Here is a 27,387-nt window from a genome sequence, read left to right on the forward strand (position 1 = left end):
GGTTCCAATCTAGGTCTATCAAGAAGCTTCTTAAATACTGCTATCTACTTCCACCATTACTCCTGGCAACCAGTTCCAGCAACATACTGCTTCCTGTGTAAAATATTTGCCTGCACATTGCCTTTACAGCACTAGTGATTAGAACCGGATCTGGGTCCGAATCCTGCGCAGTCTGTAAGGAGTTTGTACACTTCTCCACGTCTGCCTGAGTTTTCCCCAGGTGCTCTGGTTTCCTCCCACCCTTCAAAAATGTACCGGGGTGTAGGTTAATGGAGTGTAATTTGGGTGGCACAGACTCACTCATAGGGCTGAATTGGCCTGTTAAAGTGCTGTACGTTGAATTAATTAAAAAAAAATCACCTTTAAAATTCCTTGCCTTCACCTTAAACACATCTGTATGACACTGTGTCCCTGTGCGTGTTGGGGGTGGGGGGAGGAATTCTGACTGACCACCCAATGTCCTATATTATTTTATTCACCTACATCAGGTCTCCCTCAGATTCCTACACTCAAAAGAAAATAACCCAAGTTTGTCCACTCTTTCCCCATTTAACTCACACCTTCTAAGCCAGGCACTCTTCTGAATCCTTTCCATACTCTTCATATCTTTCCTGTAATGGGGCAATCAGAATTGCCCACAGTATTCCAAGTTCAGCCTAACCAAAGATCTAAGTAGCTGCAACATGACCTTATTTTTACACTTAATGCCCCTCCCAATGAAACCAAACATTTCACATGCTCCCTTACCACTATACCTACTTGTCCAGTGATTTTCAATGAGTTTTGGACCTAGACTAATAAATCCTTCTGCACATCAATATTTTTCAAAGCCCTACTATTAACTGTATACATTTCTCTAACATTTCACCTCCCAAAGTAAAACAACTCACACTTGTTCAATTAGATTCCAAATACTATTTCTCTGCCCATATCTCTAGATGATCTACATCCTGTTGTATTCTTTGATACCCCTCTACACTATGCATAACTCTATCTTTGTATTATCTAACCCACTATTTATATTCAGTTGGAAAGGCAGGAAGTTATTCAGAAAATTTAGCATAGTTACGTGCAGGGGAGTTCACTCAGAAATATGATTAATTTTTTTGAGAAATTAATTAAGATGATTGATGAAGGCAGGATAATAGATGTTGTCTCTGTGGACCTTCTGCAATGTCACATATAGTAAGGCTAGACCAAAAGGTTTAAGCACAAAGAATCCAAGGCTGTGCATGAACTGGATTCAAAATTGTCTGGTAAGAGAAGATAGAGGGTATTTTTTCCAAATTTACACCAGATAATGACCTTGAGGAAGTCAAAGCTAGACTGGTGAGTAAAAACAGTATTTAGTATGCTTGCCTTCATGGGCTAAGGTATTGAGTGCAACAATTGCAATATCTTGATATGCCCTTTGATAAAATATTGGAGATTAAAATATTGCATTGTGCACTGTTCTGAATGCCACAATATTAGGAGGAGATGGTCGCAATGAAGAATGCAGAAGAGATTAATCAGAATGGAGAAAGGAAGTTACAAGGGCAGATTGGATGGACCAAGTTATTCTCATCAGAACAGAGGAGGCTGAGGAATGAGGTTTAAAACATTATGAGGGAAAAGATAGGATAGAAAATCAACATACAGTATATTTTCCCAGGGCAAAGAAGTCCAGAGCCAGATGCCAGAGGTTTAAGGTGAGAGGTGAGAAATTTAAATCATGTCTGAAGGATAACTTTTTAAAACACAGATGGAGATGGATATTTGGAATGTGCTGCCAAAGGAGGTAATGATAGCAGATGTTATATTTTAAAAGGCATTTAGCAGGTTTTTGTATAGGAACAAAGTAGATGGTTCTGCATCAAATGAGGCCAAATGAAATGAGTCTGGATGGGCATCATGATCAGCTTATAGAAGTGGGTGGTAAGTGCCTGGTTCTGTGCTGCATGTTTCATCTTGGACTTTTTGTTATATCCTAAAGCTCTGGATAACATAATGGAAAATTTTACATGAACAGAAGGTTACTGTGAAAAGAGAAAAGGGTTAAAAACAACCATCCCACAACAGAAGACTGAAGTGATTTTCAGTTTCAAAAGGCCATGACACAAGGATAGTTAGTGGTCTGCAAAGTTATCTCAAAATGCTAAGAGAATTAAACAATTTAATGGAAGAGTATTCTCCAGAATTGATTGATCACAGAATCGTGAATTGGGAGTTGTTGCAAGAGGCAGCCAGTGTCAATTAAATCTATTATGTACAGACATAGTAAACCAACGCTTTCTGAGATAAGGAACAGAGTTCCAAATTAATAGTATCTCAGTTTCATTATTCTCAGTGGGGAATTTCTAGCTTTGCTGGGGTGTCAGAGGTGTAATGAATAAAACTACAGCAAGACTGTGGCCATTTGGTTCCACTGAGGTAAAAAAAGACTTTGAAACAACTGACATGTATCAAAGGCATTAACAGTGAGCAGAAGATCCAGCCATTACTATGGAAATAAGATACAGGTTTGGCTCAAACAGTGAAATACTTATATCTGAGAAACATTAGTCATGAAATCCACATAAAAAACTTTCAGGAGAAAACTAAACTAAGTAGAACTTATTTCAAACTCAGAGAATCAAGAGTATCATTAACGTATCCTCCAGTATAGAGGTAAAATCGTCCCTACATCTACCTCACAGTGGCAAAAGTAAAGTAAATGTTTCGCAAAAAAAACTTTAAGAGCAAGCAATTCCATGCACTTCTATGTCTAATTAGCTCAGTTAGGGTTTGTAAAGGCCTGGCATTCTCAGAGATTGGAGTAAAATGAGGACGATACAGTTAGCGTAGCGATTAGCTACAGTTAGGCTGTTCCAGCACCAGCGACTGGGAATGGGGTTCAAATCCCGTGCTGTCTGTAAGGAGTTTTTAGCTTTACTCTGTGTCTGCGTGAGTTTGCTTCGGGTGCTCCAGTTTCTTCCCACCATTCAAAAACATATGGAGGTTGTAGATGAATTAGATGTATTTGGGTGCCATGGGCTCATGAGCCGAAAGGACCTGTTACCGTGCTGTATTCCCAAATTAAATTTTTGTAAAAATTCAATTAAGAACATACAAAATTAGAGCATATCAGCAGAACAAGGGTGGGAACAGCTATCGCAGACGAAGGCCCGGACTGTGAAGATTTCATCCAATGTGAGCCTAACTAGTTCAGTCACACTTGAAAATCGTGAATTTTGCAATTTAACAAAATGAGTAGCAAGCTAACACTTGAACACGTTTGGCTGGTGAAAATACTCGATGGGGCATAAAAATTGCTGCAATAAGCCTTAGAAATTAAACTAAGTATGGGCTTTTTGATTCAATTTCAGTTGGAAATAGCCTCAACATACCCCAGTGATCTGCCCTCCAGCAAGCATAAGCTGTGTCTGTGGTAAGGTGGTCTGTAAAGACGGTTGCAGTGAAGGCTGAGCTGTTGTCTGCTGGGACGAAGAATCCCCCGATTCTTCCCTTTTTACCTTAAAGATACCAAAATGAACTAGTTAGTTAATTTTTTATTGACACTTTTTGAAAAAGCAAATCCTGAATGGATCAGTTCATGGTCTGAATGAACAAATACATTTCCAGTTCTACAAATCAATGGCCAAATAGTCTTGCCATGTTTGATCAAACCATAAACAACTTAAAAGCCCTCAATAATAGAGGTCCTTGTGATTGGAAGGTAAAAGCTAATGCCCGAGTATTCAAAAGGGGATCCACAGCCAAAGGCAGAAATATTTTTAAACTCACTAAAATCTCTCCCAAGTTGTTGTTTTTGGAAGGGACTAAAAATAAACAGCAGGGAGAACAGAGGATTGAATGTTGGACAGTAAGAACAGAGCTGATGACAAGCAGGCTAGGACAGAACCCGATTACAGATAGATGAGAGATGATGAGCAACAAAAATGGGCTACCACAAGCAAACTTACATTTATATTAGTCAAGTTTGGAATGGATTACAAAATTGTTTTAAAAATCCTGAGGATTAGAAATGTCAAATGTACACGATTTGCAATAAACAGAAGGGTCAAAGAAGTGTGGAGAACATAGGGAATGGGAGTTGGATTGAAGCTTTGTGCCAGGGGCCAAAACCTATGAATTACTTTCCCAAATAGTTAGTTATAGAAATCAGATTACCTATTAGGATAAATCTGGGGAAATCCCAAATAAAAAACTGCAATGTATGAATGATGGCTATGTTCTACCTATTATTAGATATACAATGAGAACCAAATGAGAGATGGGTTTTGAAAGGTGATAAGGATAATTGAAAAGTTCCAAAAATGTCCCTGAAGAACAGTGACCAACTTAAATAGTCAAACAGAAAGCAATGTTTAAGTTTGATCAAAGTTTTTCCAGTGCAAGAGCAGGCTTGAGAGCTCAATTGCAGAGACTTAAACATAAAAATGTGGAAAAGATTGACATGGATTGAGGAGACAATTAGAAAAGGTGAAAGGGATGGGTCTTATTTGCTATATTTTTAAACATAAAGAGAAGCAAACTTTTTTTGTGCATGGATAAAGACAGTGAGCTGTAAAAGTAGAGGAAGCAAAAGCCAAAAGAAATTCATTTGTCGTTTCAAGCAAATAAACTTGTGGTCAAGTCAGATTTGGTAATGAGTACAAATCCAGTTGAGTTCCATTCTGTCCATCTCAAATTTGTGATAAAGGGTCTAGTGTATGGTTAAATGACAAATTATCTTTCAGCTTCAGAGGAATTCAGACAGGGTTGAGATTTCATTTGTTTATAACAAGATCATTTTAGAATATATAATCTGTACACAAATCTACAAGAAAATTTTCCAGTATTTACCTTTTATGGAAAATTGCAATGTTTGTAAAAATATGGTATTTATAATTTTATTTGATAAAATGAGGCAATATTTTTTACTGACAGATATTAGGTAAACTTGCACTTTATAAAGGATTTTATACAAGCTCAACAGTCCTACCACAAAATACTTTATAAATTTATGAACATTCCTTATCCTGTATTATTTCTGGAAAATTTTCAGTGTCTTCCTCCATAAAGGTTTTCATTCCTGAAACCATGAGAGTTTCTCTTTCCGTGAGTGCTGCCTAATGAGATGTTTCTCTAGCATATACCTTAACTTGTAAAACCTGGATTCATATCCTGCCAGTTTGATGGTTTACGGCTCAATTGAAAAACATGGACATGACAAAAACATCACAAAATTGCCACAATTTAGCAGTATTGATTTAATTGATGTAAATAAATTGCATCAGAGGTAGAAAGGTCGCATAATCCCATAAATTCGGTAAGCAACTTAAATTTAGCAGCAAGTAGGAATACTAAAATAAGATTTAGGGAAATACAGTGTGGTAGCTTGATGGATGCTGGCCACAAGTAAAAATAATCCATACTTATCTTAAGAGTGAAATAAAAATTCTTGTAATTCCTTCAAAAAGTTTGCAAATAATCTCTTCAACAGAAACACTAAATTATGCAAAGTATTAAGGAGCTGAACGCACCAGAATAAGTTATTTTTAACTTTAAAAAAACTCAGCTTTCTGTTTACCGATGCCAATGTCGCTATTGTATACAGTTATGTAGAACTAAACTGCATAGCTGGGAAAGAAATAAAAGTAATAATTTGTTTATTTCACAAACCAGTAAAACAATAATCGATTATAAATCTAAAATTGAGAAGTGAGCGAGAATTTAAATTCAAGAAGCAATTTTCATGCTTTAGTTTTAATTGATGATAAAAAAATCTTTCACCTTTTACATCCCATGTCTCTTTTTTACATCCACTTTCCCTCCCTCCTCGGCAACCAAGCCTTCACAATGTCATAATTATACATAAAAATTTGAGGTCAATCGAGAACACGCATTAAAAGAGAATTCATAAATGAGTTCAATTTACAAGTACATGCTTGGTGTATAAATTTGTTGGTAAGGACTGCAAAAATTACATCATTGCTACAATTTGAAAGGCTCATTGGTCTAAGGGTATGATTCTCTCTTAGGGTACAAGAGGTCCCAGGTTCAAATCCAAGACAAGCTCATTTTTGGGCAGCATGGTTGGCGTAGCAGTTAATACAATGTCTTTACACCATCATTGATCGAGATCGGAGTTCGAATCCGTTCTCCCACAATTCAAAAAGTACTGGGGGTGTAGGTTAATTGGGTTTAAATTGGACTCGTAGGGCCAAAATTTTTTTAATTGAAAGCTTTATTTATATAGCTGCTTCCATCTGCTGGCCAAGTGAAACAACTGCAGCCTTAATTCTTCGAGAACTCTCAGCAGACCAAGATTTAACACTTTCTTGCCCAGCATAAAGTGGGCAAAGATAGCAAAGAGGTGCGAAAGGTTAACAGAACAGCTACCTTAAATGAGCTGCAGGAATATCCTGGATTCAAGGTAAGAGAAGAAAAATATAAAGGATTACATTTCTCATACAGAGAGATGTGAATATCTGGTTTGCGTTTCCAGAGATAGACGTAGATACGCTTACAGTGTTTCCACCTGCATACAAAACACATAGAAGGATGCAGCCCAATAAAGGTAAATGGGATTAGCATAGAGAGGAACCAATGATGAGGTGGGCTAAAAGGGCCTATTTTTGTACTAATTCTATGATTCTTAGAAGCAAGAGTCGAAAAAAGAATTGCAGGCTGAACTCAAGAGATGGAAAGGGAGGAGCACGGTGCTGAATCAAGCTAATCATTGGAAAATATGATTGCTCAATTCAATGAAGGGGACACAGTCCCTAAATTGAAATGGGGAGTTCCCTGTGGAAGGTTTCCAAAAAAAATTGATTATAAAGCACATTTTAAAGTTCTGAAATTCCTTATTTTCTAGCAATGAACTGATGTTTGGTTTTAATATTTCATGTTTTAAATAAATCAATGATAATTTTGGGATTATGTAAGTCTCCAATTCCACGGTCACAGTTAATGAACATCTGGTAATGCAATAGACCAGAGACAAGGTTCTCAACGATTCTATACAAAATCTCAATATCAATGTTTACATTTCGGAAGAGATGGTTGCCAATGTGGGAAAAGTATTCCACATTGTCCTGTTCTTCACAAGCAATACAGATGTTCTTTGCTGGGTCTGACAATTGAATTTATTGATTTGCCAATATTCAAGGTTAGCCTCAGGCTACTGCAAGCTATGGAGCAGCAATAAACTTGTTTGTAGGCCTTCCGACGAGTGTGCAACCACAACACAATCACATCTGTTTGGAGCAGGAAGCAAGAGGGATTGAAGATGTTACTATCAGTCAAATATCAGATACTAATACCATGTGATAGCTTGTTTCCAGAGGAAAAGATTGGGAGCACAGACAACACAATTTTATTTTGACACCAAAGATGCTGTAATTTGAAGTGAAAGACCATCTGTTGGAGGAATTCAGTGAGTCAAACAGCACCGGTGGAGAAAGAATGGCCTTATATTCTAGGTCAAACCCCTTTCTCGAGATGATAGAGGGTTTCAGCCTGAAGCAGTAACCATTCTCTTTGTTCTACTTATGCCAAATCTCACAGATCCACTGTACAGGGTGGTGGAATCCCATCATAAAAATGTATTACAAAGATGGCAAATTTGTTTGCGCAACAGAACTTTTTACCTGCTTTCTCACTGCAACTGAACCAAATTATTAGCTTTGGTCAGATCGAAGGCATCCTTGAAACTTTCTTGCACCCATCTGGCTGCAAAAATCAGGCCAGATAATAAACAGACAATAGGAGCTGGAGTAGGCCCTTCGGCCCGTCGAGCCAGCACCGCCATTTTACAGATCATGGCTGATCACTACCATCAGTACCCCTTTCCAGCCTTATCCCTATAACCCTTAACTCCTTTCCCCACTAGAGTCTTATCTAACACATGCATGCAGGAAATAGCATGTGATTCAGTAGAATCTCCTCAGAAGAAAGAGAAGTCGATATTCATGCCATCCAGTTGGAGGGTGCCCAGTAAGAAGATGAGGTATTGTTCCTCCAATTTATGGGTGGTCTCAATCTGGCCGTGCACGAGACCACGGACAGATATGTCAGCAAGGGATTGGGATGGAGAATTGAAATGGATAGCCTCTAGGAGATCCACGTTATTGCAGTGGACAGAGACGAGGTGCTCAACAAAACAGTCTCCCAGTCTGCATCCAGTCTCTCCTATGTAGAGGAGATCGAAACTATCTCCATTCCATTATCTCAATTCCTCCATCTCCCGTGCATGTGCACCTAGGTTGAAGATTTCCATACCAAATCATGAGAGATGTCCTCCTTCTTAAAACAATGTGGCTTTCCCTCAACTACCATCAAACTCAGTGCTCACCCGAATATACTCCATTACCCGCACATCTGCCCTGGCCTCCTCAACACCCATGTGCAATGAGGACAGGATTCCTCTTGTCCTCACCTACCACCCCACCAGCCTCCACATCCAACACATCTTCCTCCACCATTTTCGCCATCTACTATGTGATCCCACCACTAGACATATATTCTCCCTCGTTCTCTCTCCATCTTCCACAGGGACCGCTCCCTCTGTGACTCCCTTGTCCACTCCTCCCTCCCCACCAATCAGGACCTATCCCTGAGACTGCAGGAGATGTCCACATCTTCTCCTTCATCACCATTTGGGGCCCAAACAGTCCTTCCAAGTAAAGCGACATTTCTCGTGAATCTGCAAAGTTCATCTACTGCACCTGGTGCTCCTTTACATTAGAGAGACTGGAAACAGACTAGGAGATCGCTTTGTTGAGCACTTTGGCTATGTCCGCCGTAATAGCGTGGATCTCCCAGTGGCCACCCACTTCAATTCCCCATCCAAATCCCTTGCTGACATGTCTAGCCATGGTCTCATGCACGGACAGAGCCGAGACCACCTGTAAATTGGAGGAACAGCTCCTCATCTTCCAAATAGGCACCCCCCCAACCAGGTGGTATTAATATCAACTTCTCTGGCTTTCATCAAAACCTCCCTCCTCCCTATCATCCTTCCTTCTCTGTCTCTGCATTCCATCTCCTTTCACACATACATGATAAATTCTTACTTCATCCCTTATCATATCCAATTAACATCTTCTGTTGGTCTGGATTCCTTCCCACCCCCCACCATTGTTTGAATTCTGAGACTTTCTGAGATTTCCTGCTTCTGGCTTATTCCTTGAAGAAAGGCTCAGGCTAAAACAGTAGCAATATATCTTTGTCTCCAATAGACACTGAAAAGACCGACTGAGTTTCTCCACCATTTCAGTGTGTTTTTACTCAAAACATTAGTCACCCTGCAATCTTTTGGCTCCTCACCCATGTTCAATGATGATACCAAGCTTCGCACAATGTCCCAAGATGCACTTGATCAGGTCCCAGGGATTTGTCTATCTTTGTGTATCTTAACACCTCAGCTTTTCTTTTACTGCAACATGGACTTTCTTCAAGACATTGCTCCAGACCCCATGTCTTTCTCCACAATAAATATAGATGAGAAATACTCATTTATGGCCTCCCCATTTCCACAGACTCCACTCATACAGAAGTGGTATGTTCTGTCTCTGGTTACTTTAACATACTTGTAGAATCTCTAAGGCTTTTCCTTAAGTTCATCTGCCAGAAGCATATCATATCCCCCTCCTTACCTGTCTTAATTCCTTCTTAAATGAACTTCTACATCCTTTACACTGCTCAAAGCATTTTCTTCACTTCAACTGTTTATAACTGACAAGTGCCTCCTCCTTTATCTTGACCAGATCCTCAGTATCTTTGGTCAACTCTAGTTCTGTAATCTTGCCAGACTTTCCCTTCAGTCTAATAGGAAGTTGCTTTCCCTGAACTTTTTCCCAGCTCTTTTGAAAACATTCCACTTGCCAGACACTCTCTGTAAGTTTCAATCTCTATAAGTTACTGACTTATGTCATCAAAATTTGCCTTGCCTCAATTTAGGACATGAAATTGTGGACCAGTTCCATCTTTTAATATTCAATTTAGCTCACAACACATAAAAGGTTCTTCCTAATAAATTATTTACTGCTCTATTCCTCCAATTTCTCAGTCTGTTTAAAACAAAAGCCAGCTTTAATGATTATTTCACTCTGGCCACACCCATTTCCCACCGGGAAGAAGATTCACAACTGTGAAATTACACACCGCCAAATTCAAGGACCGTTTCTTTCCCATCATTATCGGATTCCTGAATGAACTGGTAAAATAATGTTACCTTTACTCTGCATTAACTGATTGCTCTTGAACTCCATAATTGCACTACGTATAGGTTGACTAGCTGGACTCCTTGGAAAACAAACTTTCTCACTGCACCTCAGTACATGGAGACAGCTGGTTCCTCATTTCTTTCCAATTCACTAAAACTGTATGAATCTCAAGTTCTGAACTGGTAGGAAGAGTTTGGTTTTCTGATTAGATGATTAATTATTTTGCTAGTTGCAGTAAGCAACCATCTACTGATCCAGGAGCACGGTGATCCCAATGTTAAAGCTGTCAAACCAGTCTGATGATGGCAAGGCCAATAGAATCCTCATCAAGTCGTCTGTTTAAGGGCTTCCTAGTTTTCTTCAAGTGTACGTGCTTTGAAGTCCTCTTAGTTTCATGTTGTCATCTCCAAGACTTGGGCTATCTTCAGTATTTTGATGCAATCTTGGTTGACATTGATACTGCTCATTGATTCATCTTTCCTTCTAAGTGGCTTCAACATTTATTACATCCTATCTTCTTACTCTCAATTATTTGGTGCTAAAATTGGCAGGAATATTAAATTATGACAATTACATTGACATAATCTGCATCATCAGTTCTAATACTGGTGCTTAGAATTAGTTGATGAATTATTTATGCAAATCCCAAGATAATTCGTGAGTTACAAAATAGCCTGATTTTTTTTGAGATAAATTTATTTGCCATTGCTAAACTCCAAAATTAAATTAATAGCTTACCAAAAAGTGAAAAGTGATGTAAATTTTTGACACCAAAAGGTTTTCTGTACCCTTCAGGATCAAACTGGAAAGCAAAACAACCCCTATCCAATCAATGAACCAACTAACTTTACACCCATGAATTCTCCAAAGTACACTGAATACATTTAATGAGAAAACAAGTCCATAGTGAAGTAGCCTACCTGTAAATTTAATGTTTGTGAAGCAGTTGGTTGCAAAGTTGTTCCAGGAAGTTGCACCTACAATATCAGAGAGTAAAAAAATGTAAATGAATGTTTTTCATTATAATTGCAAATTGCCAAAAAAATGGTTTAACTATTATTAGCCTTTAATCTTCCATGCCTTTCTATGATGTAAAACACAAAAATCTGTAGACACCGTGGTTGAAGTTAAAACACCATGCTGAAGAAATTCAGCAGGTCAAACAGTGTCCTTTATATAACGATAAAAATACATAACTGACATTTCGGGCTTTAGTCCTTTATCAAGGTATGGAAAAATGTCGGCAGGCATCTGAATAAAAGAGTGGGGAGGGAAGCCATGGTCTCAAAGGCAGGAGGTAAGAGGTGGAGAAGGGATGGAGGGGACAGCAGCAAGCAAGGGAAGGAGAGATAGCTGGGTGAATAGAGAAGGGAAGAGGGGGAGTAGAGCAGGTTAGAAGAGAAATCAGGTGTTGTTTCTCCAATTTATGGATGGTCTTGCTGGGTCAGTACATAAGGCATATGAGTGAGGGAGTGTGACACAGAACTGAAATGGTTGGCTAGTGGGAGGTCTCGGTCACTGGTGCGGACAGAACGAAGGTGCTCAGCAAAGCGATCTCCCAGTCTGCACCCCGTGTCTCGGATGCAGAGAAGGCATTTCTATGACGTACTTGTTTAGTTATCAAACAGAAATTTGAGTTTTGATTTGTTCAAATTGGTTCTCACCATCCTCGCTGTTGTTTTCAGTCTCCAACAATCATTCCTGGATAAAGTCTGCACTTTCACCTCCCTTTGCTTAACTTCAATCAACTTGCCTCTACTTCCCTGTTATTTTAACCTATTTCCATCCTTACACTTAGATCTACCCAGTACACATACTAGAGATTACCAGATAGACCTGATGCTGGGAAGAGCACTGACTACTGAGGACAGACAGATAAAATTGTGTCTGGCTTCCTGACCAATGAGTGGAAAATGTTTACTCTCAAAGGTGTGAATAGTTAGCTTTAAAAATAGTTAGCTCTCACATATTAATTTCAATTTTATTTTTAGGCATTCTGTATATAGTTTACCTCTGCTTTAGCAGTTCCACAGGATCTTAATTACAGGTGATTTTTCATTGAATTATTTAAAGAAAAAAATCAGAATACAGCCAATGCCAGAAATCCAAAATTAGAAAACTCTGGCAAGTCAGCTAATATCAGCAGAAAAAGGAAAATAACTTTTCATGTTTCAGATTGCAATACACAAAACTGCTGGAGAAAATCAGGTCATGCTGCATCCATCGAAAGTCAAAAACAATCATTATTTCGGGCCTGAGCTCCATCTGGAATGTGGAAAACATGTAGATGTCTGAAAAAAAAGTGGGAAGAGGGGGAGGAGGGTGGAAGGGGAATGAGGAGGAGCATAAGCCAACAGGCAAGTGTGAGGGTCTATCTCTCAGAACTCTCTCCCCTCTTCCCACCCTGTCTGCAACAAGAATTCTATTCCTTTCTCTTATTTCCTCCATCTATACCACATCTGCTCTTAGGAAGAGGCCATCCATTCCACAGTTTATCTCCTGCAATTAACACCCAATCAACTTCCCCCAGAGTTGTCAATCACCCATTATGATATCCTGTTGCAACACATGAACAAGCTTTGGAGAGGAATCAATTAAACAAATGGAAGACAGGGCTTCAGAGTTAAGTAGGATTTTAATTCTAATGTTGTCTCAAATCTGAGGCACTTGATATGTTAACCTCCTCCCTCAGGAATGGGTCTGGGCAATTAATATTGATATGGTGCAGTGCCCAAGCCAGAATATGCTGTTTATAGGAACACCATGGCATTCAATTCAAAGAGATATTCTCAAGATCAAAATTTTCCATGCCCGCTATAAACTGTGACCATTCTTTCAATGACGCTATTTCATTCGAATGCTTGCTATAATATTCCCTCAGCCGCTACTAATTGTGCCACACTGACCACCGGCTGGTTCGCTGCAAGCTCGACCTTCACTTCAAGCCAAAGCCCAGGAACAGTAAAGCCCCCAGAAAGAGGTTCAATGTTGGAAACCTGCAGTCAGACGAAGCGAGAGGAAACTTCCAGGCAAACCTCAAAGCAAAGCTCGACGATGCAATCCGCCTCACGGACCCGTCCCCTGAAACCCTCTGGGATCAGTTGAAGACTACCATACTGCAATCCACTGAAGAGGTACTGGGCTTCTCCTCCAGGAAAAACAAGGACTGGTTCGACGAAAACAGCCAGGAAATCCAGGAGCTGCTGGCAAAGAAGCGAGCTGCCCACCAGGCTCACCTTACAAAGCCGTCCTGTCCAGAGAAGAAACAAGCCTTCCGTCGCGCATGCAGCAATCTTCAGCGCAAACTTCGGGAGATCAAAAATGAGTGGTGGACTAGCCTCGCCAAGCGAACCCAGCTCAGCGCGGACATTGGCGACTTCAGGGGTTTCTACGAGGCTCTAAAGGCTGTGTACGGCCCCTCACCCCAAGTCCAAAGCCCGCTGCGCAGCTCAGACGGCGAAGTCCTCCTCAGCGACAAGATCTCCATCCTCAACCGATGGTCAGAACACTTCCAATCTCTTTTCAGTGCCAACTGCTCAGTCCAAGATTCCGCCCTGCTCCAGCTCCCTCAACAGCCCCTAAGGCTAGAGCTGGATGAGGTCCTCACCCAGGATGAGACATATAAGGCAATCGAACAACTGAAAAGTGGCAAAGCAGCAGGTATGGATGGAATCCCCCCAGAGGTCTGGAAGGCTGGCGGCAAAACTCTGCATGTCAAACTGCATGAGTTTTTCAAGCTTTGTTGGGACCAAGGAAAACTGCCTCAGGACCTTCGTGATGCCACCATCATCACCCTGTACAAAAACAAAGGCGAGAAATCAGACTGCTCAAACTACAGGGGAATCACGCTGCTCTCCATTGCAGGCAAAATCTTCGCTAGGATTCTCCTAAATAGAATAATACCTAGTGTCGCCGAAATCGCAGTGCGGCTTTCGCGCAAACAGAGGAACTACCGACATGGTCTTTGCCCTCAGACAGCTCCAAGAAAAGTGCAGAGAACAAAACAAAGGACTCTACATCACCTTTGTTGACCTCACTAAAGCCTTCGACACCGTGAGCAGGAAAGGACTTTGGCAAATACTAGAGCGCCTCGGATGCCCCCCAAAGTTCCTCAACATGGTTATCCGACTGCATGAAAACCAACAAGGTTGGGTCAGATACAGCAATGAGCTCTCTGAACCCTTCTCCATTAACAATGGCGTGAAGCAAGGCTGTGTTCTCGCACCAACCCTCTTTTCAATCTTCTTCAGCGTGATGCTGAAACAAGCCATGAAAGACCTCAACAATGAAGACGCTGTTTACATCCGGTACCGCACGGATGGCAGTCTCTTCAATCTGAGGCGCCTGCAAGCTCACACCAAGACATAATAGCAACTTGTCCGTGAACTGTTCTTTGCAGGCGATGCCGCTTTAGTTGCCCATTCAGAGCCAGCTCTTCAGCGCTTAACGTCCTGTTTTGCGGAAACTGTCAAAATGTTTGGCCTGGAAGTCAGCCTGAAGAAAACTGAGGTTCTCCATCAGCCAGCTCCCCACCATGACTACCAGCCCCCCCCCCCCCCCCCCCACATCTCCATCGGGTACACAAAACTCAAAACGGTCAACCAGTTTACCTATCTCGGCTGCACCATTTCATCGGATGCAAGGATCGACAACGAGATAGACAAAAGACTCGCCAAGGCAAATAGCGCCTTTGGAAGACTACACAAAAGAGTCTGGAAAAAAAACCAACTGAAAAACCTCACAAAGATTAGCGTATACAGAGCCGTTGTCATACCCACACTCCTATTCGGCTCCGAATCATGGGTCCTCTACCGGCATCACCTACGGCTTCTAGAACGCTTCCACCAGCGTTGTTTCCGCTCCATCCTCAACATTCATTGGAGTGCTTTCATCCCTAACATCGAAGTACTCGAAATGGCAGAGGCTGCCAGCATCGAATCCACGCTGCTGAAGATCCAACTGCGCTGGGTAGACACGTCTCCAGAATGGAGGACCATCGCCTTCCCAAGATTGTGTTATATGGCGAGCTCTCCACTGGCCACCATGACAGATGGGCACCAAAGAAGAGGTACAAGGACTGCCTAAAAAAATCTCTTGGTGCCTGCCACATTGACCACCGCCAGTGGGCTGATATCGCCTCAAACCGTGCATCTTGGCGCCTCACATTTCGGCAGGCAGAAACCTCCTTTGAAGAAGACCGCAGAGCCCACCTCACTGACAAAAGACAAAGGAGGAAAAACCCAACACCCAACCCCAACCAACCTATTTTTCCTTGCAACCGCTGCAACCGTGTCTGCCTGTCCTGCATCGGACTTGTCAGCCACAAACGAGCCTGCAGCTGACGTGGACATTACCCCTCCATAAATCTTCGTCCGCAAAGCCAAGCCAAAGAGAAGAGATTCCCATTCCTACTATAAATTGCCGATTCGACTTTCCCATGCCCACTATTAATTGTGGGCGCATTAAATGCTTAAGAGTACAGTACTCATCCATTCCAACACTTTTTCTTTCTCCGAGCCACAAGTAGTGCTATATTTGCATTTATATTTCTTCCCTCAGTGCTATTCAGGGCCCCAGACTGTCTTTCCAGTGAAGCAACACTTTATCTGTGAATCTGATGGGGTCATTTACTGCATTTGGTGTCCTGATATGGCCTCTTCTCTGTTGGGAGACTGGATGCAGATTGTGAGATCATTGTTTGTTTAGCACCTTTGGTCTGTCCACTGCCATAGTGGGGACCCCCCTCAGTGGCAAACCTTTTTAATTTCACACACCATGGCTTCATATGCTGCCAAAGGAACTGCTCACACTAACCATCCAGACTCTCGTGAGTCATATTCACAAAACAGTATTTATTTGTATATATGAATACTTCTCCTGCAGATGTATCCTTGTCTGTGTCTGGTTGTGTGTCAGCATGTTTTGCATCGAGAACCAGAGAACGCTGTTTCGTGGGGTTATACTTATGCTATCAGATGACAATAAACTTGTCTTGAAATCGAGGCCACCAACAAATTGGAGGAGCGCCACCTTACATTCCACCTCAGCAGTTTCCAAGCAGACATCACCTCCAATTTCTGTTAAATCCCTCCCCATCTCTTGCTCTTTCACTTATCCCTGTCTCCTTTTCTCCAGCTCCCCACCTCCTCCTTCTCCTGTCAGAGAGCTACCCTTGTCACCCAACCCATCACTTCATAGCTTTTTTTTCTTCTTCTACACTCCCACTCTCATCCACCTATTAGCTCTTACCTGTTAGCCACTGCTCCTCCCTCTTCCCATTCCTCATTTTCTCCTCTTGCCCCTCACCCCCACCTTTTTATTCAGGCATCTACCTGTTTTTCTACATCATCAACGAAGGGATTAGGCCCAAAATATTGATTGCCTTTTACATCCTATGGATGCTACATGACATGGTGTTTCTCCTGCAATTTTGTGTAATGCACTAGGCCCCAGCATCTGCAGAATTTCTTGTTTACCCTCATGTTTCAGATTGGTGATTTCACATCTTTAGATGGAAGGCCATTGATCCAAGAACATTAAACACTGCTTCCCATCTCTTCCCCTCCCCCCCCCCAACCAACCCGCTCCCCACACACACACAAATGCTGACTGTTTTGCTATTATTTTCAGTACACTGGCAAGTTGGGAAGGAGCAACAGTAAAATTGAAGAGACAGGAATCATAAAGGGCTGTTAAGGGGGCAGCGTAAATAGTACAGCAAAGAAACATTCAATGCAGCATCAAGTGAGCAATCCATTTGTGTTTTTAAACTTCATTAGAATTATCTATGGTTTTACATGAAGTTAAAATGAAATAACATTTCTCATGAGTTGAATAAAATTGTGGGTTGAATTGTAGATCCAACTCTTTGGGGCTTCGTAGTGGTACAGCCAGTAAATCACTGCATCATAATGTCAGAGACCCAATACCAATCTCCAGGGCTGTCCTTGTAGAGTAGGCACATGTTCCACAATTCCTCCAGGTGTTCCAGTTTCTCCCAAAAACATGCAGATTGAAAGGTTAACTGCTATTGTAAATTGCCCCCATTGTGTCACTGAGTGGAGAAATTTGGTAGAGTTGATAAAAATGTAGGGTGAATAAAAAAGGGATTAACACAGGCTGAATGTTAATAAGTGATGATTGATGCAAACTTATGGCTCAAAGAGCCATCATCCATGCTGTATCTTTCTATGACTCCCTGCAGAAATATTTGGCACATTGAGAAAATATGACGACTCTATTCCATTATTAAATTGTTTAATAAAGGATTATATACTTTGTAAATCTGGCATGTCACAAATTTTTATTGTTATTTGGACCCCCTGAAATAGAAGCACGCCTGGATACTCAAAGTTTATCCAGTAAAACCCCTGGAATCTGGAATGCAAGCAACCAGTAGCCTCAAGAATGGGAAAAAAATTGAGGTTAATTAAAAAAATTAAATAAGAATAAAATAATAGGTAAAAAATACACAAGTTTAAAACTGTAAAAGTAAATGTTCCCTGGAGTAACACAATAACCTTTGGTGAAGATGGAAGCAAATATTAACCCAGCGGAGGGAGGGCATTGGTCGTGCTTTGCTCGTAGCAGCTGATTGAATAAAATGGTATGAAACAGCAATGGTGTCGCCCAGGATGAAGAATTGGTTGATGTTGCTCACAGTTGGGGTAATTCTCTTAAAGTGTCTTATCTTTGCTTAGTAAGAGACACCCTGGTCAGAAGCTTTATCTGTAAACTTGGGGGAGGATGGGGTTAATTATAATGTTATTGTTTGTCTTTTGGGTAGCTCCTTGGAGGACGAGCTGCAGATGCAGCAACGGTTAAATGGTTTCAAAGAATGTGATTGAAAATAAAGTAAAATGCTTTAAGGTTTATATATTCATACAAGTGAAGTTCAGTATAAACACAGTATGGAACCATAGAACATTACAGGCGCTTCTAGTCTGTGCCGAACCATTTTCTTTTGTCTAGTCTCACTGACCTACACCCAGTTCATAGGCCTCCATACCCTCTCATCCATATACCTAACAAAATTCTTCTTCAATGTTAAAATTGAGCTCACATTCACCGCTTCAGCTGGCAGCACATTCTACACTCCCACCACAGTCTAGGCCCTTTTATACAATAAGAATGGCCAAGGAGGAGATTCTCTGCCCTTGCGTCGGGAGACTTGTCTCCATGAATGCGCTCTAGCCGGCTCCAAGGCGCCAACTGCAATCCCTCTTGGAGAAGGGTCAGCAGCGGAGCGCAGTGCTCTGCCATCTTGCATGAGTGTACTGCCGCTGGAAGCGGTTAGCTAGGGCCGTGGTGACATCATCAGACCGCAACCCATCTCACTCACCCCTCTCCCTCCATGACCCCCTCAGAGCAGGGGCCATCAAGGCGGGGGGGGGGAGCGGGCTGTGACAGCCCCAACCTCCGCTCCGGCACCTCACCGGGTCAATTTGGCCTTCAGGGAACGCAGAGCAGTTCCAGCTGGGTGGCGGATTATGGGTAGGGAGGACAATCATTGCTCTACTGCATATTTATGACAGGTGGCGCCACAACAACAGTCACTATGCCTATAATGGCTCTGGACGACACACTGAGGTGCCGCTCTGCAAAGAAGCAGCACTGGAGCAGCCTTTTAGGGCTGCTCAATGAACAGGTAAGTTTAAAATTTTTACCCACCTCTGCAGCCGGCCTCAAACTGGAGGCCCAGCATGAAAACAGCTTCTGTGTGAAATAGTTCCCCCTAAACTTTTCTCTTTTCACTCAACTCATGGCCCTCTGATTTGTATCTCACCTACCCTTTAGTGGGAAAAGCTTATCTACATTTACTGCCTATCCCCCTCATAATTTTAAATACTGTACCTTTATCAAATCTCCCCTTATTCTTCTACACTCCAGGGAATAAAGTCCTAACCCAGTGGTTCTCAACCTTTTTTCTTTCCATTCACATCCCACTTTAAGTAATCTCTATGCCATCGGTGCTCTGTGATTAGTAAGGGATTGCTTAAGGTGGGATGTGAGAAAAAGGTTGAAAATCACTGTTTTAATTGTACCTAATTAACTCGTTATGTGCACGGTTTCATAACTCCAAAGGAAATGGGCCAATGACAATTTTTCTCAAGCAAATTATTTCAGTAACAATTGGGTCTAAGAGCACTCACGTACCACCTTAAGCAAACCCTTACTAATCACAGAGCACCTATGATGTAGGGATTACTTAAAGTCACACATGTCAAACTCAGGCCCGTGATATAATTATATTTAGCCCGCAAGATCATATCAAATATGTATTAGAGCTGGCCCGCTGGCCGCCACGCCAGTATAGCGCATGCACAGCTAATACTACAAATCCCAGAATGCTTTGCAAATGTGTTGCCACCGGCCCGTCAGCCCGCTAATCACCCCCACCTCCTCTGCTTACGTTCATTAGCATATGCAACCTGTCGCCTAACTCACATGTAATAAACCCCTTACGAAAAATGGCCAAACGAAAGACAGAAAACAGGACCTTTCTGATCGAGAAGCAAAAGCTCCAGAAGGTGGAGGAGATGAAAAGAAGTCTGGTTTTACAGCAAACTATGTTCACCAAAGCAGAATCCCAAAATGAGGCTACTGTAAAGGCTAGTTTTATTGTGGCCACAGAGATCGCCAAATCAGCCAGGCCCTTTACGGAGGGAGAGTTTGTTAAAAAGTGCCTGCTCAAAGTTTGCGATGTCATTTGCCCAGATAAAAAGCAAGCGTTTTTAAATGTGAGCCTGAGCAGAAACACCGTGGCTGCGCGTGCTTGTGAGCTTGCTACTACTCTACAAGAACAACTAAAGGAGAAGGGGAAAGATTTTATGGCATACTCACTTGCTGTAGACGAGAGCAGCGACACATTAGATACTGCCTAGCTATCATCCGTGGAGTGGACACGAAACTTTCCGTTACAGAGGAACTTTTAGGGTTAAAATCCATGCATGGCACAACCACAGGAAAAGAAATCTTCGAGGAGGTGTCCAAATGTCTCAATGAAATGATGCTGCCTTGGGATAAACTTGTGGGACTAACGACAGATGGTGCGCCCGCCATGTGCGGTCAGAAAAGTGGACTGGTGGACAGGATTCGGGAGAAGATGCAGGAGAATCATGCAGGTGAGCTTACAGTTTACCACTGCATAATCCACGAGGAAGCCTTGTGTGGCAAAGCCTTGAAAATGGAGCATATTATGAACACTGTAACTCAAGTAGTTAACTTCATAAGAGCCAAAGGTTTAAATCACCGCCAGTTCAAGTCCTTTCTGGAGGAGTTAGGGTCAAAATACGGAGACGTGCCCTATCACACAGAGGTGCGATGGCTTAGCCGAGGAAAAGTACTGAAGAGATGCTTTGAGCTGCGTGAAGAAATATGTCTGTTTAAGGAGAGCAAAGGCAAAGACACAACAAAGCTCAGGGATAAAAAGTTTCAATGTGAGCTGGCATTCCTGTGTGACATCGTGAGCCATCTCGATGTGCTAAACCTGCAGCTTCAGGGACGAGGGCACGTCATTACAGACATGTACAGTGCAGTGAGGGCTTTTAGAATCAAGTTGTGCTTGTGGGAGACTCAGATGCTGCAGGGAAACATGGCTCATTTTCTGTGCTGCCAAATTATGAAAGAACAGATCTCACCTGCCGTGTTGCCCAGTGCAGAGTTTGCTGAAAAATTAAGCGTACTTCGTGCGGAGTTTTCCCGGTGATTTGCTGACTTTGAAGACCAGAAATGCAGATTTGAACTACTCAGCAATCCGTATGCGGTTGACGTGACAAGCACTCCAACCAACCTCCAAATGGAGCTGACTGAGCTCCAGTGTAATGACACGCTCAAGTTAAAGTATGACTGTTGGTGCTGTGCAGTTCCCACAGTTTCTTCCCGACCCACTGCCCCAACTCCGTGTACAAGCTGCTCAAATGCTGTCAATGTTCGGCAGCACGTATCTCTGCGAACAACTCTTCTCTTTGATGAAGATAAACAAAACACCACACAGGAGTCGTCTTACTGACGAGCACCTTCATTGAGTCCTGAGGATTTCCTCAGCTCAAGAGTCTGACCCCAGAGTTTGATGAACTTGCATCTAAGAAGAGATGCCAAGTATTTGGTTTAGACCCAGGTGCATCAGAGTAAATCACAGTGGAGCAAGCTAAGCTTGGATTAATATTTTCTTTGGTTAACTTTGGACTGTTCATCGTTGAAAGATTGGATTTTCATTGAAGCAAGTTGTTATTTTTTTGACTTGTTGGCTTGTGGAAAAAAAAACATTTAAAAGGAGTTTAAAGGCTATAGAGAAATATTATTTATTGAATATTTTATTTCTCATTTGTTAATGCTTCTTCTGGAAAGAGTTTAACCAAAACTATTATTAAACATTTATTTTAATAAGAAAAAGTTTAACATTACATATGTTGAAAGAAGAGAAAACATGCAGATGTTGTTGAAAATTTTCAATAAATATTTAGTTTGGCCCACGACTTAGTCCAAGTTTTTAATTTTGGCCCTCTGTGAATTTGAGTTTGACACCCCTGCTTAAAGTGGTATGTGAGTGGAAAGAATAAGGTTGAGAACCATTGGCCTAACCCGTTTAAGCTTATTCTGTAACTCAAGTTCCTGAAGTCTGGGCAACATTCTAGCAAATCTTCTCTGCACTCTTTCTATCTTATTGATATCTTTCTGCAGTTAGGTGACCAAAACTGCACACAGTATTCCAAATTTGGCCTCAGTGATGTCTTGCACAACTTTATCATAACATTCCAACTCCTATTTTATACTCTTTACTTTGATTTATGATGGCCATTATGCTAAAAGCTCTCTTTACAACCCTAACCACCTGATACAAGCCCAGAGGACCTCAAAACCCAGCAGCAACAGAAATTCACCCAGACAAATGATTACTTAAACAAAAGTTGCTTTGAATTTTCTTTAAACATAAAAACAGGATCAAACTTTAACATTACAGGTACACGATCCTTTATCCAGAACCCTTGGGGGACAGTGTGTTCCGAATTTTGGATTTTTCCGGATTTTGGAAAGCCAGATTTAAGCCCACCCAAATTGTGCTGCCATATCTACCCCCACCCCCTTCCAGTCACCCTGCTGTCTCCCACCAATCTCCTCGCCCGCCCGACTCGTGCTGCCGGTCCCTCGCCCATCCGACTCACGCTGTCTGATTCCCCCCCCCCCCCCCCACCCGCCCGACGTGCTGCCGGTCTCTCAGCTGTCCGACTCGTGCTTGCCAAACTCGCGCTGCTGGTCTCCCCCCTCGCCCGCCTGATTAGTGCTGCTGGTCTCCCAGCCGCCCACCTTGTGCTGCCGATCTCTCACCCGCCCAACTTGTGCTGCCACCTCTCTCCCCACCTGCCGGATTTTGGAGCTTTCTGGATTTTAGATGTCCGGATAAAGGATCGTGTACCTGTACTATTTACTTAACCTAACTTAATCCCCTTCTAATTTTAAGTGCACATGTATGCAATGTGTATACGTTCAGGAAAGTTCTTTGCTTTAATAGTTCAATCATTCACTTTTCACTTCTCCAAGTTCACTGGTATCAGGCAATTCTTATAGTGCGCACAGAATTTAATATTTATGAATTTTCACCAGGCTCTGGTACTTAAAGTTAAATGGTTACTGCTCAGGAAGGCTCTTGCTGGTTTCAGAGAGATATTTGTTACTTGTTGGACACACACAAACTGACTTCCTCCGATCAGTCACTTCAGTGTCTTGCTGAAGAAACTTGCCCCGTCATGGGTTTTCCAAAAGATAACTTCTTCCAGGTCACCACAGAGTTTCTCTGGTTTCACTTATTTCATAAGAAACACTCTAGCCAGCCATTTCCTCTTGTAAAGACTACAAGGGTTTTGAACAGGCTAAACTCAGAATTCACAACCCATCTTCAAAATAGGGTTTTCAACAAGCCTGCCAGCTTGCCATGTTGCAGCCTCAAAAACTACTGCAGAACTGACCTCTCTCTCTCTCTCTCTCTGCTTGTAAAAACCTAACCTCCTCCCAAGGCTCCAAACCTAATCCTTGAAAGATCTTTATCAGCATTGGAGCCCAGACTTTTCATTTGCACCGATTTTTGAAATTCTTTCCAAAGCAGTGCCATTGTCTTTGCAAAAATCACTGGTGCCTGCAAGTCGCTCTTGCAATTTAAATGAGATGTGTTTTGTTGCTTTATGAAGTGACCTACACTGAACCCCCACAATTTCTTTTAAAGACATATTTATATATAATATAATATAAAATTTAATGCAACACACCTGTGACCATTTTATGAGAATTATGTTTCTGTATTCCCAGATCTACAACACTCCTCAGTGTCCTGCCATTTATCGTGTATGTCCTTCTTGGTTTGTCCTTTCAAAATGCAACACCTCACACTTGTCTGCATTAAATTCCATCTGCCATTTTTCAGCTCATTTTTCCAGCTGGTCCAGATCCCTCTGCAAGCTTTTAAAACCTTTGTTGTCCACAACACTTCCAATCTTAATGACATCTGCAAACTTGCAGATCCAATTTACCACATTACCATCCAGATCACTGATATAAATGACAAACCACACTGGTCCCAGGACCGATCCCTGAGGCACACCACTAGTCACAGGCCTCCAACCTGACAAGCACTACTCTGGCTTCTCCCGTCCAGCCATTGTTGAATCCATTTTACTACTTCACTATGAATATTTAGTGTCTGAACCTTCCTGACTAACCTCCCATGTGGGATCTTGTCAAAGGCCGCACTAAAGTCCATGTAGACAATATCCACAGCCTTTCCGTCATCAGCTTTCCTGGTAACCTTGAAAAACTCTAAGATTGGTTAAACACAACCCAAAACATACAAAACCATGTTGACTATCCCTAATCAGTTTCTGGCTATCCAAATAATTGTATATCCGATCTCTTAGAACACCTTCCAATAATTTACCTATTATTGACATCAGGCTCACCGGCCGATAATTTCCAGTCACTTTGGGGGCCTTTTATAAACAAGAGAACAATTTGAACTACCTCCAGCACCACACTCATGGCTAAGGACATTTTAAATATTTCTGCCAGAGACCTTGCATTTTCTACATTAGCCTCCCTTGAGGTCTGAGAGAATATCCTGTCAGGCCCTGGGGATTTATCCACCCTTATTTGCTCTAAGACAGCAAGCACTTCCCTCACTTTAATCTGTATAGGTTCTATGATCTCACTGCTTGCTTTCCTTACTTCCCACAACTGTGCCTATTTCCTGAGTGAATACTGATGAAAAAAAAAATTTCAATGGGACCAATTTTGTCCCTTACTATCCTTTTGATCATAATATACCTGTAGAAACTCTTAGGACTTTCCTTCCTGATTTCTTTCTTGAGGTTTTTCTTGCACTTTTTATACTCCTCAAGTACCTGATTTGTTCAATGTTGTCTATAGCTGCTGTACACCTCTCCCTTCTTCCAAACCAGATCCACAATATCACTTGAAATCCAACCTTTAATCCAAACAGGAACATACAAAGTCTATACTCTCAAAATTTCACCTTTGAAGGTCCTCTACTTACCTCGCACATACTTGCCTGAAAACAACTTATCCCAATCCATGCATTATAGAACCTTTCTCATTTCCTCAATTGGCCTTAATCTCAACCCAAGACCCAGACCTATCCTACTCAATAATTAACTTGAAACTAATGGCATTATGATCAGTGAACCCAAAATGTTCTCTTACATATACATCTGTCACTTGTCCTGTCTCATTCCCTAATATGAGATCTAGTATTGGACTCTCTCTAGTTGGTACCTCTATTGATTAAGAAAACTTCCTTGAACACATTTGACAAACTCCAAGCCATCCAGTCCTTTTGCAGTGTGGGAGGCCCAGTCAATATGTAGAACATTAAAATCTCCTACTATCACAGCCTTCTGTTTCTTGCAGCCATCTGCTATCTCTCTACAGATTTGCTCCTTCAATTCCCATTGACTGTTGGGCTGTTTATCATACAACCCCATGCCATTCCTCAGCTTCACCCATATAGGCTCAGTAGACAAAACCTCTGGTCTGTCTTGCCTGAGCACAGCTGTGATATTTTCCACTGACGTGCAATGACACTGCCTCCTTTCATCCCTCCCCTCCTTTTCCATAGTGTCTAAAATAACAGAAGCCTGCAACATTGAGCTGCCAGACCTGCCCCTCCTCCAACCAAGTTTCACTAATGGCCACAATGTCATAATGCCAAGTGCCAATTCACGCTCTAAGATCATCTGCCTTTTCTACAATACTCCTTGCATTGAAATAGATGCACTTAAACATTTCCATCACATGCAGCTCATTAACTTCTAATGGTGCATGCAACTTTCACATCATCTTTTCCTTCTGGCACTCTGGTTCCCCTCCCCCTGTAAATCTAGTTTAACCCCACCAGAGCAGTACTAGCAAAACTTCCCACAAGGATATTAGTCTCTCTTCCACAGAACCTCTTATCAGTCCCCCTAACTATGGAAACCCCTATTAATACAGCTTGTGTCTTTTCCTCCATTTCCTTCTATAGTCACAGGACCAGACTCCATGCCAGTCCTGCACAGTCTTCTTTCTTTGGCTTGGCTTCGCGGACGAAGATTTATGGAGGGGTAATGTCCTTGTCAGCTGCAGGCTCGTTTGTGACTGACAAGTCTGATGCGGGACAGGCAGACACGGATGCAGCGGTTGCAAGGAAAAATTGGGTGTTGGGTTTTTCCTCCTTTGTCTTTTGTCAGTGAGGTGGGCTCTGCGGTCTTCTTCAAAGGAGGTTGCTGCCCGCCGAACTGTGAGGCGCCAAGATGCACGGTTGGAGGCGATATCAGCCCACTGGCGGTGGTCAATGTGGCAGGCACCAAGAGATTTTTTTAGGCAGTCCTTGTACCTCTTCTTTGGTGCACCTCTGTCTCGGTGGCCAGTGGAGAGCTCGCCATATAACGCGATCTTGGGAAGGCGATGGTCCTACATTCTGGAGATGTGACCTACCCAGCGCAGTTTGATCTTCAGCAGCGTGGATTCGATGCTGTCGGCCTCTGCCATCTCGAGTACTTCGATGTTGGAGATGAAGTCGCTCCAATGAATGTTGAGGATGGAGCGGAGACAACACTGGTGGAAGCGTTCTAGGAGCCGTAGGTGATGCCGGTAAAGGACCCATGATTCGGAGCCGAACAGGAGTGTGGGTATGACAACGGCTCTGTATACACTAATCTTTGTGAGGTTTTTCAGTTGGTTGTTTTTCCAGACTCTTTCGTGTAGTCTTCCAAAGGCGCTATTTGCCTTGGCGAGTCTGTTGTCTATCTCGTTGTCGATCCTTGCATCCGATGAAATGGTGCAGCCGAGATAGGTAAACTGGTTGACCGTTTTGAGTTTTGTGTGCCTGATAGAGATGTGGGGAGGCTGGTAGTCATGGTGGGGAGCTGGCTGATGGAGGACCTCAGTTTTCTTCAAGCTGACTTCCAGGCCAAACATTTTGGCAGTTTCCTCAAAACAGGACGTCAAGCGCTGAAGAGCTGGCTCTGAATGGGCAACTAAAGCGACATCGTCTGCAAAGAGTAGTTCACGGACAAGTTGCTCTTGTGTCTTGGTGTGAGCTTGCAGGCGCCTCAGATTGAAGAGACCGCACAGTACTTTTGCCTTTTAAACTGTTTATTCTTAATGCAGGTGTATTCGTTAAGCATTGTAAAAGTAAGTCTCAAACAACTGTAAATCCACTCATCTGGTATCTACCAATCCCCATAGGTGCCAGATACCAGGACTTTTACTGTATATCTTCACCATACGTCACTGTTAATATGAAAACCTGAAAGGCATAATGACTACAAAACAAGCGTAAGAAGGTCATGTTGCAGATATACAAAACTTTTGTGAGAATACTGGGTGCAATTCTGATCTCATACTTACAGGAAGGTGTGGACACTTTGGAAAGAGTGCAAAAGAGGTATGCCAAATAAGAGTTATGTGGAGGCATTGGACAAAATTTGATTCTTTTCTTAGGAGTACAGGAAGCTAAGGAGGCTTGAGAGAGGTATACAATATGAGAGGCATTGATAGAGTGCATAGTCAGAACATATCGCCCAGGGCAAAAGCATCATATACTCGAGGATATCCGTTTAAGGTAAGGGGAAGTTTAAGGATGAAATGCGGGGCAAATATTTTTACAGAGTGTTAAGTGTCTGGAACAGGTTACCAGGAATAGTGG

The 27,387-nt window shown here is 42.1% G+C and overlaps 1 protein-coding gene across 8 annotated transcripts in view; it reads right to left on the minus strand.

Annotated features, from left to right (window-relative positions):
- Positions 1–27,387, minus strand: part of pou2f1b (POU class 2 homeobox 1b) — a 188,712-nt gene that overhangs the window by 78,367 nt on the left and 82,958 nt on the right. For 6 of the 8 annotated variants that reach the window (XM_069888491.1, XM_069888489.1, XM_069888487.1 and 3 more), the window contains 2 exons: positions 11,114–11,170; positions 3,369–3,494 (listed from right to left, as the gene is read on the minus strand). In XM_069888491.1, the coding sequence (XP_069744592.1) occupies positions 3,369–3,494; positions 11,114–11,170 (183 nt within the window). The remainder of the gene's footprint in view (positions 1–3,368; positions 3,495–11,113; positions 11,171–27,387) is intronic. The other 2 variants (XM_069888494.1, XM_069888493.1) reach the window with 1 other exon arrangement.

This window comes from Narcine bancroftii, chromosome 7 (genome assembly GCF_036971445.1).
Source record: "Narcine bancroftii isolate sNarBan1 chromosome 7, sNarBan1.hap1, whole genome shotgun sequence".
Taxonomy (NCBI): domain Eukaryota; kingdom Metazoa; phylum Chordata; class Chondrichthyes; order Torpediniformes; family Narcinidae; genus Narcine; species Narcine bancroftii.